At 37.7% G+C, this 13,724-nt stretch overlaps 1 protein-coding gene across 1 annotated transcript in view; it reads left to right on the top strand.

Annotated features, from left to right (window-relative positions):
* Positions 1-1,217: 1,217 nt before the first annotated feature.
* LOC125231436 (Down syndrome cell adhesion molecule) overlaps positions 1,218-13,724 on the top strand; it is a 292,377-nt gene continuing 279,870 nt past the window's right edge. The window contains 1 exon segment of the mRNA XM_048136898.1: positions 1,218-1,678. Within this exon segment, the coding sequence (XP_047992855.1) occupies positions 1,627-1,678 (52 nt within the window). The 5' untranslated portion in view covers positions 1,218-1,626.

The following is a 13,724-nucleotide window of genomic DNA, read 5'->3' as shown; positions in this document are numbered from 1 at the left end:
TATCTTCAAAAACCAGGGAGTAAATAGTCGAGAGCGTTTGTATGGAGAATTGACCCCTCCTGTATCGTCTTAAATATCGTAATAGATAGAAAATATTAGTGCAGAATTACTGCCTTATAAAAATAAAATGAAGTCTTCTTTCAGCAAAATATCCGTAGGTGTACCCAATAATCGGCGATACACACCGTGTTTTTTTTGTTTTCCTCTAAATTCGACACGTAGCTAGGCTCATTATCAGGAACCACGCTGTATATCACTTTTAGTTAAATTCGCAAAAAAAATGTTTCATCATTTTCATACGTCATGCTCCCCGGCAGAACCACATCGTCTTTCGGAAACATAAAAATCCGTGCACTCGATCTGATTTTCTTCAAATGAAGTGACTCATATAATTTCGATCGAACTTCACTTCAAGAAGTTCGTTTGATCATAAAAAGATTATGATTTTTTTTCAGATTATGTATTTTAAGACTGTCTGTTGCCGGCCTAAGTAATAAGGTTCTTTATAAGCCCTTTATTTATTTTTCGTCTTAAGTTTGGTGGTTTATAATATGAATATAAAAGTAAAATACAAAAAAAAAACACTTACAAAACAATAATGAAAAACATATGAAAACGTTATAAAAAAATAATTATTGTTATATTATTATTCCGTTTGTGGACCAAAACTAGAATGAGAATTGCAACAGCAGAATGAGAATGCAGGTTAAATGAACGAACACTAGCGCTGAAAAGAGACTAGCCAACTGACCCAGGTATAGTAAACATTTTTCATATAGTTAATATTATTATAATTATTGACACTTATTATTTTATGAAATTAATATTATTTGTATAAATTTTATTTCATAATTACACTGGGTATCGAAAGTAAAATTTAAAAATGTAAATTACAAGTAAGTAACCTGTGACTAATTATACTTAATACTTATGTTACACAATGGAATCAATTTAATTGAAGATGAACTTTAAACAAACAACAACAATATCAATAAGAACAGAAAACAAAGTAGTTTCAATCGTTATCCATTAACCTTTAAAAACGTCTGTATTTGCGTACATATTGAACCTATCAAACTTTAGAAATAGTTCAATGGAGCCAACCACTTGAAGATGTGCAGCGTGGATAAAAGCCACATGTTTTATTCAAACATGGCGGACCGCGCCATCTAGTGCTTGACTCGCCAGTCTACTTTCCAGTGGCGCGTCAGGTAATGGCGTTGGCGCGTTGTTGCCACTACACAGTAAACTTTATTTCTTGTTTCGTCTCGCTTTATCGCCGTCTCGCTCGCGCACATAGCGGCGCATCAGGTTTGTCAGCCTTGGGCCAACCGCCGCTCGCGAGTGACGTCCGTTCTGCTGCCGCGTCGCTAAAATTTCGCGCTAAACTGTTTACATACGGAATTTGAAAATGAGATAACGTCTCTCAAAAGTGCAAAGTGTTGAGAAAGAGGGTATAGTGACTCGAATTTGGAGTGGAAAGTGTTGAATTGAAGTGCTAACGGGTTAATTAGTGTTGTGTGAAACAGTTGGAAGTTGAGTAAAAACAAAAAGTGTTTGGAGCAAGATGGGAGCGTAGGATTTTTTTGAGAAGTGTTGATCATTGTCTAGAAAGTTGCCGCAGCCATGGGGACCAGCCGATTGCTTTCACCGTTTACTTTGTTCCTGTTGTGTGCAGGTAAGCGGTTGCCACTGACTCACGGTTCGCTCCGCGACGCGGGCCTCGTTGCTTGCCAGTTGCCACTTACTTTTTAAATTCTTCGTGTTGTATATTATTCGGTTTCAAGCTAAACGGATGTATACCGGAATGTTTATAGTTAGTATTGACGGTGGGTACTTAGCTGTTTGTATTGGAAATTATTACAAAAAAATCTACATATTTCATAAGTTTCATAACATAACCTAGCGTGACGAATGAAGAACGGCCGTATTTAAATATGCATGTAGATTGTAGATTATGTACCAAGTTACGGTACATTTAAATTTTACTGTGCCTTGTTTAAGTCATCGTTGATAAATAACAAACTTACTTGTGTACTTGTTCAATTGGAAGAAACTGTTGAGAGTGTTGAGCAACTTAGAAACTTTAACTGGGACTTATTTAAGTTAATAATAATTGAAAATGAACGTTTAGGTATATACATATGGTTTATTCTCGTCATTAGGCGCCCACAGCACAGTTTAATTGGTCCCTTTCATTTGTATTACGAATAATTTTGATATAATTTCAACTTCCGTTACTCAAAGAACTTGTTTTATTTACACAATTAAATTATATGGACAGGCCTAAAATGCATCTGTTGTAATCCTTTGATTAATTTATAAAATGTTCAACAATTTTGAATTCGCCGAATTTAATTAATTAAATCATTAAGCTATTGATCAATCGAGCTTTAATGCATGTTAATTGCTGTATGCCTCACTATGTTATGTACTAATACTAAGTACCTCACCTACCTAAATCAATTTAAACAAGATGAGTTAAAAACACAATGCATAGATAAACCATAGAACTAGATAAATGAACTGGTAATTTTAAAAGCTTTAGAACACCATTTGAAAGGAAGACGGGTACAGTTAGGGTACTAAACATAGATACGGACAATGTACCAAAAATATGAATCCACAGCCTACGCCGTTTTCACATTATCCGATCCGATATCGGATGTCGGAAGGATTTCCATAGAAAAAATCCAAGATGGCGCCTGTAATGTATAGGATATCGGTACGACATCCGATATCGGGATCGGATAATGTGAAAACGCACTTAAGATGATACAGTAGAGGTCAATTCTCCATACAAACGCTCTCGACTATTTCCTCCCTGGTTTTTGAAGATAGAGCAATGATTTTTTCAACACAGATTGTTATTATTTTTATCTGTGTCGGACCGTTTTGATTTTTTCGATATTCTGCTTTTTAAAGACTCAAGAGCCAATCAAAAATTTCCAAAAACGGCCTTTTCATTGTGGCGCAAAAAAAGGTGTGATACTCAGGATTGGTAACAATTAACCAAAAAAGCTAAACGGTCCGGTTATTTCATTGTTATTCTGATTTTTAAATTTCGTTCCAATTGATTAAGTTCTGAAGGAGGAAAGAGTCGAGAGCGGAACCTCGATTTTAAAGAAGTTTTTGAAACATCATTTGACTGAGTTGTTCTTATTGGCCAATTTTTTTTCGATAAATCTTGTTAATAACACTTGTATATTTAACTAAAATTCCCAAGTTGAAAGGGGGGCTCCTTTCCATTTTAGCATTTTCGCTACCGTATCTTCTTAACGTAAAGCAATACATATTTTGGCACTATGTTCGCATCTATATGTAATACAACTTACCGTGACTGTACATCAAAGCTGCCTACTCACTCTCAGCAAATGAATGTTTTGCACCCCTGACTCTTGAATGCAGGGGTTTTCTCCCGCGGCCAGGATTCACCAACCTTTTTACGTAGATCCGGGATGATTAAGTAATATTTTTTTATGGTTTCCTTTAATTCCGCTTTCAACGAAATTGAATATCGTAGGGCGAATAATGCAAATCACTGATTTGGCATTCATGTTTTACAAATGTATTAAATTTAATGTCATTATCCTGAGTGGTTCAACTTGAAATCACGTTGGTACATAGCCTATGTAGAGGTATAACTGATTTACCGGCATAAATAAGTGGTTATTTCTCTACCTTGTCGCTTTTATTTTTTTGACAATTTCGTATGACATTTAAAACAAGACGTTAATGTGACAGACAAATGACTAGAAATCATCACATATTTATGCCGATGACTGTACCTACGTAATATTATACTATATAGCTAAGAACAATTGATATGAAAATGACTTGAAAGAAATGGCTTGTGGATAAATGCTTTTATAGTATAAACGAATTTCTCAACTATAAATAAGCTAGGTTATTGAATAGATTAGAATGTAAGTACATTATGCATGCCTGTAAGGTAGTTTTAGTGATACCCATGAAGTACACACTTGTATTCCTAGATATATATTTCCACCTTTCTGTACCTAAAACTGTGCGTAATAAATAATTTCATTTCATTTCATTTATGTTATTTGATATTTGCCAGTCGCTTTTCGGTGAAGGAAAACATCGTGAGGAGACCGGACTAATTCCAATAAGGCCCAGTTACCCTTCGAGTTGGAAGACGGCAGTCGCTTTCGTAAAAACTAGTGCCTACGCCAAATCTTGGGATTAGTCGTCAAAGCGGGCCCCAGGCTCCCATAAGCCGCGGCTAATGCCGGGATAACGCACGGAGGATGATGATAATGTTTGACAATAGACATATCGAACCAGACACTCTAGAGAAGTAGACAGGTCGGTTATAGTTTGCTTCATGTGGCAGAAAAGCGAACTGCCCCGAAATGGACCGATGAGCCGTGGCGAATGCCGGGATAACGCAAGGAGGATGATGATAGCTAACAACAATTAATAATAGTGTTATAACCTAACCACAAAATTAAAATTTTGAAAAAACCCCCGACCGCGACCTAGTGGACAGATTTTCATGAAACATGGCTAACGCGGAACGCCGTGTCTTGCGTGGGCGACGGTCGCGCGACCGCCGCCGTCGCGTCTCATACTTCCATATCGATAAGGTTTGATTTCGTATGCGTCGCATCGCCGTCGCGCGACTATCGCGCGACCGTCGCCCACGCAAGCCACGGCGTAAGAACACTCCCGACTAACTCAGCTTTCAGACAAAAAAAACTAAATCAAAATCGGTTCATCCGTTCGAGAGCTACGATGCCACAGACACACACACACACACAGACAGACAGACAGACAGACAAACTGACAGACAGACATACACACAGACAGACACGTCAAACTTATAACACCCCTTCGTTTTTGCGTCGGGGGTTAAAAATGAACATGCAAGTTGTGGAATGAGCTACCTTCTGAGGTGTTCCCCTTGCGCTATGACATGGGGTTCTTCAAGAAGCAGGTACCTATTTAGGGTTCTTAAAGGTCGGCAACGCATAGGTGACTCCCCTGATGTTGCTTATGTCCATGGGCGGCGATGACTGCTTTCCATCAGGCGGCTCGTCTGCTCGTTTGCTGCCTATTTCATAAAAAAAAAATCTTAGTAAGCCAAAGCTGAACTCCAAAAGGATCAGTTTCTGTCTACGAGTATCTACCTGTCATTGCAACCGATTTTGGAAATTGCTTTAGACGCACGTAGCTTTGGAAATGTACACTTTAGACCCAGAGCTTTACCGGTTACCGGTTTATCCACTTGACGCGATCAACTAGTTCCGATCAGACGAATTCCGGACTTTGAGATCAATTACCGGATCTAGGTCCGGACTGTCCGGATGAAAACTGGGATGCCTCGTTTAAAGTGGCGATGGAATGCGTTATATCCGATATCTAGTAACTTTGCCACGGGGTTTGAATGCATCAAATTCTGAACCGTTTGTGATGATGCTAGTAGATGTGTGAATACACTGAATGTGGCCAAGAGTAAGCCAATTTATAATAATAAAAAAAAATACACATCTTTGTCCGTATGGACAAAGTGCCAAAAACATGTATCCACAACCTTAACGTATATGCAATAAAGTAGTGTATACATACACCCTGTTTTTATTGAATTCCGTTAACTTTAAGGGAAGATTTTTTAGTTAAAATACAATCAATTTTTCTAAGAAACTGGCCTCAACTCTTACGGTTATCGAATTGTAAAAAAATATACTTTAATTACTGAACACATGTGTGGCATCCCTTACAACTTAATATTATTTAAGAGTTTTGAATGATTCACGGTTATTTTCATTAGACTTATATTGAAAAGGTAATCACGGTCTATATCCCGGTCAATATAAGTTTAATATTATTTGTTTTGACATATGCCGTCAAACACTTGACAATGACTTTAATATTAGGATTGAGGTCCTCTCACACTAATCAATCCATTTATTATGTATGGAAATGAAATAAAAAAAATTCGAATTTAACAAAAACTGATATACAGGGTGGTTTCTGATGATGAACCTAACTGCGTGTCGAAGTTAACGTAAAACAAAAAAAACACGGTGTATATATTTTGGCACATTGTTTGCATCTATATTTAACACTTTGTACAAAACTTAGTTCTCTCGTGTTACAACGAGCGATAGCTAGATTGCTCTGAAACTTTGTGCTCACAATAGGAGGTATTTCGTTTGTGTTATAAGCTGGAACTGTAAACTAATTTCAGGGCTCAGGCATACATACCTGTAGACACAGAATATATAATAGTACAAGTACAGAAGGCCCACTACTTTGATGTTCGCGACATGCCGCCTTTTTAAATGCCTACAAATTTTTAACCAAGAAATGAGCCGCACGTGCGCGGCGTTCGGCGATAGGGTTGGATTAAAAACCGCCTTCAAAAATAAGCGCGTTACAAAACACGGAGAAACTAAAAAGCAAAAAATAATAAACCTTTGAATTCAGATTTCTTATCGGATTGCAATAATCTAAACATCCAAATTATAAACAAATCAATTACTTTTGTAGTCGGTACCAGACCTGTTCATCGCCTTGCTATTCCTGTTTGCACCACCCAACCATACGCAGGCTGGTACCGACTCCAAAAATAATTGATTTGTTTATAATTTGGATGTTTAGATTATTGCAATCCGATAAGAAATCTGAATTCAAAGGTTTATTATTTTTTGCTTTTTAGTTTCTCCGTGTTTTGTAACGCGCTTATTTTTGAAGGCGGTTTTATTTTTTGTTAAAAAGTTTATTTATTTGTTGATTTTTAGTGGTTCCTATTGATATTTTATGTATCAGTCCGAATATATGTACAGTAGTGAAAGAATTATCCTTTAACTCCTAACCATTGAGGAGTTGACCTTCCATCATCAGCTCAGCCACATAAAGTTTTCACCATCAGGCGTAAATACTGGTGTACCTTTGAAAAATACACTAAAAACATTACATGTGCCTATAACATTTGAGGAGTTCCCTCGATTTCTCCAAGATCCCATCATCAGACCCCGACTTGGTGCCAATGGGACCATCTCGGGGTTATACCTGATCGAATAAAAAAAAATTTTGAAAATCGGTCCATGATTCTCGGAGATATCGAATAACATACATACAAAAAAAAAAATAAAAAAAAAATAAAAAAAAAAAACATTCAGTCGAATTGAGAACCTCCTCCTTTTTTGAAGTCGGTTAAAAACAAATTAATACTCAATAAAATGTTATACTATTATATTCAGGTCTTGAGTACTTTCTAGGTATATATATAGTATTTATATATTTTTGTTTAAGTTCCATCATCACAAGCCTTATTGAACCTTTCCGGGGGACTTAATCAATAGTAGATATGTGTAAAAATGTCCTATGGTATTTATTTTATTCAAAATATTTATTTAAGTAAACATTATTAGCCATTCCACACGAGGACAACGCATATGAACCTTAAAAAAAATTCGCAACGTAAAGTAACAATAGAAAGTGCGAACGTGCGTTTGCGAGAACGCGTGCCACCCCTGATTAGGCCGCGAACTCGCGGCCGCCAGCATGTACTTGTAGCGCGGCGAAAGAATCGCGGAGTGAGCCGCCCCTGCTGTAGATTAGATACATACATCACATATACCCTATTGTAAAGTTTCGGAGACATACCTCATGTCATTGTATGCGTAAAGTTTAATTACGGGACAACACGGTGTTTAAATGAGCACGAAACTTTGTATGGGAAGTTGTAATTGAATCGTATGTATGCTTAAATCTTTAAAACTACGCAACGGATTTTGATGCGGTTTTTTTTTAATAGATAGAGTGATTATAGAGGAAGGTTTACATGTAGGTATAGTACCCGTGTGAAGCCGGGGCTGGTCGCTAGTTGTACATAAAAGAAAGTTATGGCATTTTATGTGAAGCAATAATCAAATTACAAACATCTTGTTAGACTCTCTTCTAATACTTGACCAGGTGAGAACTATTCTAAATTGATGTGGATCTCACACAGTGCAAATTAAACTTGAAAGCTACTTTTGACTAAACTTAAAAGCTAGCTAATATCTAAACTAGATTTGGTTGACGGTCTGTATTATAATGTGTAAGTATAATCCAAGGTTCATTCAAGGAACCTCATTTTACTAAGACAATCATGAAAAATGTTAAGAATCTCATTCATTTTATTGTCTCTGTGACAAGGTACGAATAGGCACGGCCACGGAATCCTTAGAAATACATATTCCACGAATGCTACAAAGCAATAATATCACAAAGCCAAATTTAGTAACCTGATAGTAGTATATTTGTACAATCCAGGCGTAAACAGCCTTTAATAATATTTATCAGTAACAGAATTATTAGGAATTTCGAGTGTCCCATTTCTGTAAAGTAATGAGCATGGATTATTCATATAAGATTTACAATTTTTATACTAAGAATCGTACCTCCATTTTTAGCGCCATCTATTAAATACTACCATAACTAGCCATTCCTGAGCCATTTGGATATAATAAGAGCTATTCCCTCCTCAGCGTTAAGTTTAGCTTCTTTCCAGTATAATATTACCGACGAATACGACTGCTGTGTCGTCTGCGTATGAGAAAATGTTTCCATTAGGTAAAGCCATATCACAGAGATCATTAATACATACATACATACATACAATCACGCCTGTTTCCCATAAAGAGTAGGCAGAATACATGAAACTGCTACAGTTACAGTGCCACCCTTGGCAAATAAGGGGTTGAAAGAAAACGAAACTGTGCATTGCAGCGACAGGTTGCCAGCCTCTCGCCTACGCCACAATTTACCCCATATCCCACAGTCGCCTTCTACGACACCCACGGAAAGAAAGGGGGTGGTGAAATTCTTAACCCGTCACCACACGGGCCATTAATATAGATATTATACATAGATCATTAATATAGAGCAGAAATAGAGTAGATCCCAGTATGTTCTGCTAATTCTGCTTAATAAATTTATTTTTTATTCCATAAAATTCTATTCCTTTCTAATCTAAATATTTGAAGCATCTTTTTTGTTTATTGACAGTTAATTGACATCTGACAGTTTATCCTTCATGCAAGATGTTTCTGACGTAATAATATCGACTTTACTTGAAGTTCACCTGTCAAGAATATAGATTAGACGGCTAACAAGTTAACAACTAAGTTAGTTAAAGACGGTATCCTTTTTACATTTCTGTAACGAAAATGGTTTAAAAAGAAAGGCCAAGTCCATATTCGAACCTATAATTTTTTAGAGATAACATAAATATGAATGCATTTTGCTCTGTATTTTTAAAAGTTTTTGCTAAAAGTCTAAAACATATTTCATAGGTATCCATTTACAAAACGGATTATTGGATATCTGTTTACAACAATATATATCCAGTCCAGAGGCATCATAGTCATCGAATGTACCTTTTTTAACCCCCGACGCAAAAACGACGGGGTGTTATAAGTTTGACGTGTCTGTCTGTCTGTCTGTCTGTGTGTCTGTCTGTCTGTGGCATCGTAGCTCCCGAACGGATGAACCGATTTCGATTTAGTTTTTGTTTGTTTGAAAGCTGAGTTAGTCGGGAGTGTTCTTAGCCATGTTTCATGAAAAGCGGTCCACTATGACGCGGTCGGGGGTTTTTCAAAATTTTAATTTTGTGGTTATGTAATTTTAGGTTTGATTCTAGTCATCATCAGGCATCCTGACTTTCCAGCAATTTTGGTGCAGCATTGCTTAAAGGATTTTACATGTCCGAAGCCAGCTGGAATAGTTATTTAAGATTCATAAGTAATATCAGTAATGAGCCTTAATTGATCGTCTACTACCTAGAAAACACATGTATGAATTCCTCTATTTCTACGGGTCTCCCACATCTAGCGTCTCGCGAACGTCTGTGGCCTGTGTTGTGTCAACTACGTTTGACGTATTGCTTCCCTGTCACACTTACGATTCCCAAGTGCGACAAATGTGTCAAAAGGTTCACGGCAGGCCCTCTTCAATGAATGCTCTTGACACGTATCTTTATCTAGGTAATCATCGGAAAAACTGTCATTTCATAGAAATATTGTAAAAACACTAAACAGAGAATGTGTCGAAGAAACGAGAGCAAAAAGCAATATTTACGCGTCTAGGTCGCTAGGTGTCATGATGCAGAAATTTAAGGTTTTTGATGAGTATAGTTTACGTTTATTTGGCATAATTTATTACTTACTAAAAATACCGGGATTCCGGTATTACAAAATTAAATACCGGTTTTGAAATCTACCCCAAAAATCCCGAGATACTGGGATCCCGGTATTGGAAGCCCTAGCGCTGACTGGACGTTGGTCGCCGCGCCGCTGGCATCGCGGAGGCGCTGCGCGGGCGCGGCGTTGGCGCGGCGATGACGCCGCGCGGACGCGCGCCTGCGACGTCGACGTTCGAGAGGCGCCACAACGTCGCGTCGGCGCTGCGGGAGCGCGGCGTCGACGCCGCGCGGGCGTTGGAGAGGCGACGACGTTCGCGAGACGCTAGATGTGGGGGGACCCTACCATGCTGCATCGAAATTGCTGGAAAATTTACTATGTCTGGTCATCATCATTTTCCTTGCGTTATCCCGGCATTCGCCCCGGCTCATGGAAGCCTGGCGATGGCGTCCTCTTTGACAACTAGCTTTTAGATTTTATTCTAGTGATATTAATGTAAAATGATTTTCCTTCAGTCTGTTCGCTTCGTCCCCGCAAAAGTCATTAAACTGTTTTTCAGTTAGACGGCGAAGACCAATTAGCTTTCAAGTCTTCAAAGGCTTTTCTTGTAACTATGTAGGTATCTTTTGTGGGAATAGCGCGGTTAAGTTAAAGCGGTAAGAAAAGAAACGGTTTTCAGTAGTTTATCTTTTAACGTTTTAGAAATCTTACTCTATACAGATGTAGTGCGAAAAGATTTGCCTTCGTATTTTTACGGAAACGTACGAACGTGTAATGCTATTTCAGTCAGTCTCAGTACAAGACGTATTGACACTGTCTGAACTAGCGTGAGAAATACGAACGTTTCCGGGAGAAAAATACGAAGGAAAACCTTTCGCAATACATCTGTAGCATACATCATGCGCTGCGAGCGCTGGTGGCCTAGTGGTAAGAGCGTGCGACTTTCGATTCGGAGGTCGCGGGTTCGAACCCCGGCTCGTACCAATGAGTTTTTCGGAACTTATGTGCGAAATGTCATTTGATATTTGCCAGTCGCTTTTCGGTGAAGGAAAACATCGTGAGGAAACCGGACTAATTCCAATAAGGCCTAGTTACCCTTCGGGTTGGAAGGTCAGATGGCAGTCGCTTTCGTAAAACTAGTGCCTACGCCAAATCTTGGAATTAGTTGTCAGAGCGGACCCCAGGCTCCCATGAGCCGTGGCAAATGCCGGGATAACGCAAGGAGGATGATGATCTGTAGCACATCATATTACATACATACAATCACGCCTGTATCCCATAAAGGGGTAGACAGAGCACATGAAACTACTAGTTTCAGTGCCACTCTTGGCATATAAGGGGTTGGAAGAAAACGAAATTATGACATTGCAGTGCCTACTACGCCGCACTTTAACCCGAGTCCCATAGTTGACTTTAGGAGTAAAAAATGGCCGAAAGGGGGTGGTGAAATTCCCGTCACCTCACTTTCACCTTTAACTTCATCTAAAATCCACATTGTGTTGCGTTTATGTGTTTTTATTTTGCACACACTATTTGTGTAAAACATTTTCCATAATATCATTTCAATATTCAGAAAGGATAAATATCACTACGTCTTTATGAAAAATTTCTTTGCCTTTGGCTAGTCCATTGGCCCAAGAGTAAGCCCATTTATAATGATAAAAAAAATCCTTTCCTCATAAGGATACATCAAGGAACCGGTTCATAGCACTAAGAGTCACACCTCGGACACTGGTGATCAAATATATTGAAAGAGGAGCATTCCTAGCACACAGTCTTAGCTCGTGTAGGTGAACGCGTATGCTTGTATGAGTGAAATATGACAGGTCGACTGTTCGTGTTTTTTACAGGCGGTAACTGTGAGGTAACCGTGAGGGGGTGGGCTGCACTTTCAGCGGGGAGCGGGAGTGGCCATACTGTACGATAGTACTCTTTATTATACTGTGCTAGAGTCTAAGCCTCGTTATTACACGTAATTGTAAATTGCAGTTGTATTAAAAATTCAAGTGGTATATTTATTATACTTTTTACTCCCGTACTGTTATTCGTGAGGAAGGTCCTGCATAGTTTCCCTACATAAAAGATGTCAGGACAAGTCTATCTAGTCCGTCCCGGAAAACATTTAGTAAGCAGTAGCACTAGAAAGCTGAAGTTTGGTAAATACATTGTACCAATTAATCACGCCAATTCGCAGAGTGCGAGAAAAAATCGAAAAAAATGTTTTATTAGGACGCGTCGAATCGCATTAAAGTGGGGGCTGAGAACTCATTCCAACTCGGCTGATTGATATATTGTTGGATAGGCTTCAAAGAACCAAATGAATATTTTCATGTTTACTAAACTCATATTCAAAATGGTAGGCGGTTCATAGATATTAATATTTTCGGAAATAATCGCTCCTAAAGGAAAAAAAGGCGTCCGCGCCCCCCTCTAATTTTGAACCATTTGTTTAAAAATATGACGCGCCCCAAAAAATCCTATACAAAAGTAGAACTTTATAAATACTTTCTAAGATGAAAATTATTTTTGAATTTATAAGGTTCAAAATAAGTTTTTGAGAAAAATATTGGAAAACTAACGGTCAAAAAATGCTCATACTTTATTAACAAGCGCCTCAAATTGGCCCGACACGCTCTTTTAACCACCAGTTGCATAAAATACTATTTTGTAGGTGCCTTTGGTTAAATCGAAGGCCAAAACTCGCAGGTGCTATCGATACTAATTCTTGTTTTATTTTTATGGGCCTTCAACCGACCGAAATGTGAGGTGCATATATAGACAACGCATCTGGAAACTAGTATAGTACCTCACTTTTTGTTCATATTAATATTAAAGTAAAGAACATCTGTGTGTTGTATATGTACTACCTATTTTTACCTGTGCTTTTGATTTTGGCATGTTCTTTTTAATAATATTTTAATATTTAGTATTTTTTACACCCTGTATGTTTGAGGGGAAATGAATTAATTTAGGAGTAAGAATATATCCGTATTCTTTATATTTTTTGTTTCCTTCGAGTTTTTCGAAATTAAGCAAAACGGTAAGGAATTTGCTAATTTAAAATCCTCTGTGCCGCCCGTATTAGAACCGATTTCGATTTAGTTTTTTTTGTTTGAAAATTTCATGAAAAATATCGCGGTCGGGGGTTTTTTCAAAATTTTAATTTTTACTTGTAAATTATTTAGGGAGATAATAGCCAACACTGAAAATTGTTTTCACATTAGCTTCATTTGTTTAATAATTGGAAGCTCAACATATAAGCCAGAATTATTTCTGGTAGGCAGTTAAGTACCGTAATTGTTAACTTTATTTAACCAAAACAACTTTTTTTTAAACTAACGGACTCCAATTAAAACAACACACGCACTAACACACACATACCTAAAGAATGTTCATTTATAACTTGTCTAGTAACTTTTTGTGAATCGTGCTAAATATACAAACTCCTTTCTACCATAATATTTGATCAATAACATACCGTATTCCACCGAGTTACGATCTACCTAAAGTCATTCCTCTTATTAGCCTGTCTTTCGACTTTTAGTTTTGACCACGAATGAACCTTGTTCC

Source organism: Leguminivora glycinivorella, chromosome 1 (genome assembly GCF_023078275.1).
Source record: "Leguminivora glycinivorella isolate SPB_JAAS2020 chromosome 1, LegGlyc_1.1, whole genome shotgun sequence".
In the NCBI taxonomy this organism is placed as follows: Eukaryota; Metazoa; Arthropoda; class Insecta; order Lepidoptera; family Tortricidae; genus Leguminivora; species Leguminivora glycinivorella.
The sequence above is the reverse complement of the archived record's forward strand: the minus strand, read 5'-3'. Positions and strand labels throughout refer to the sequence as shown.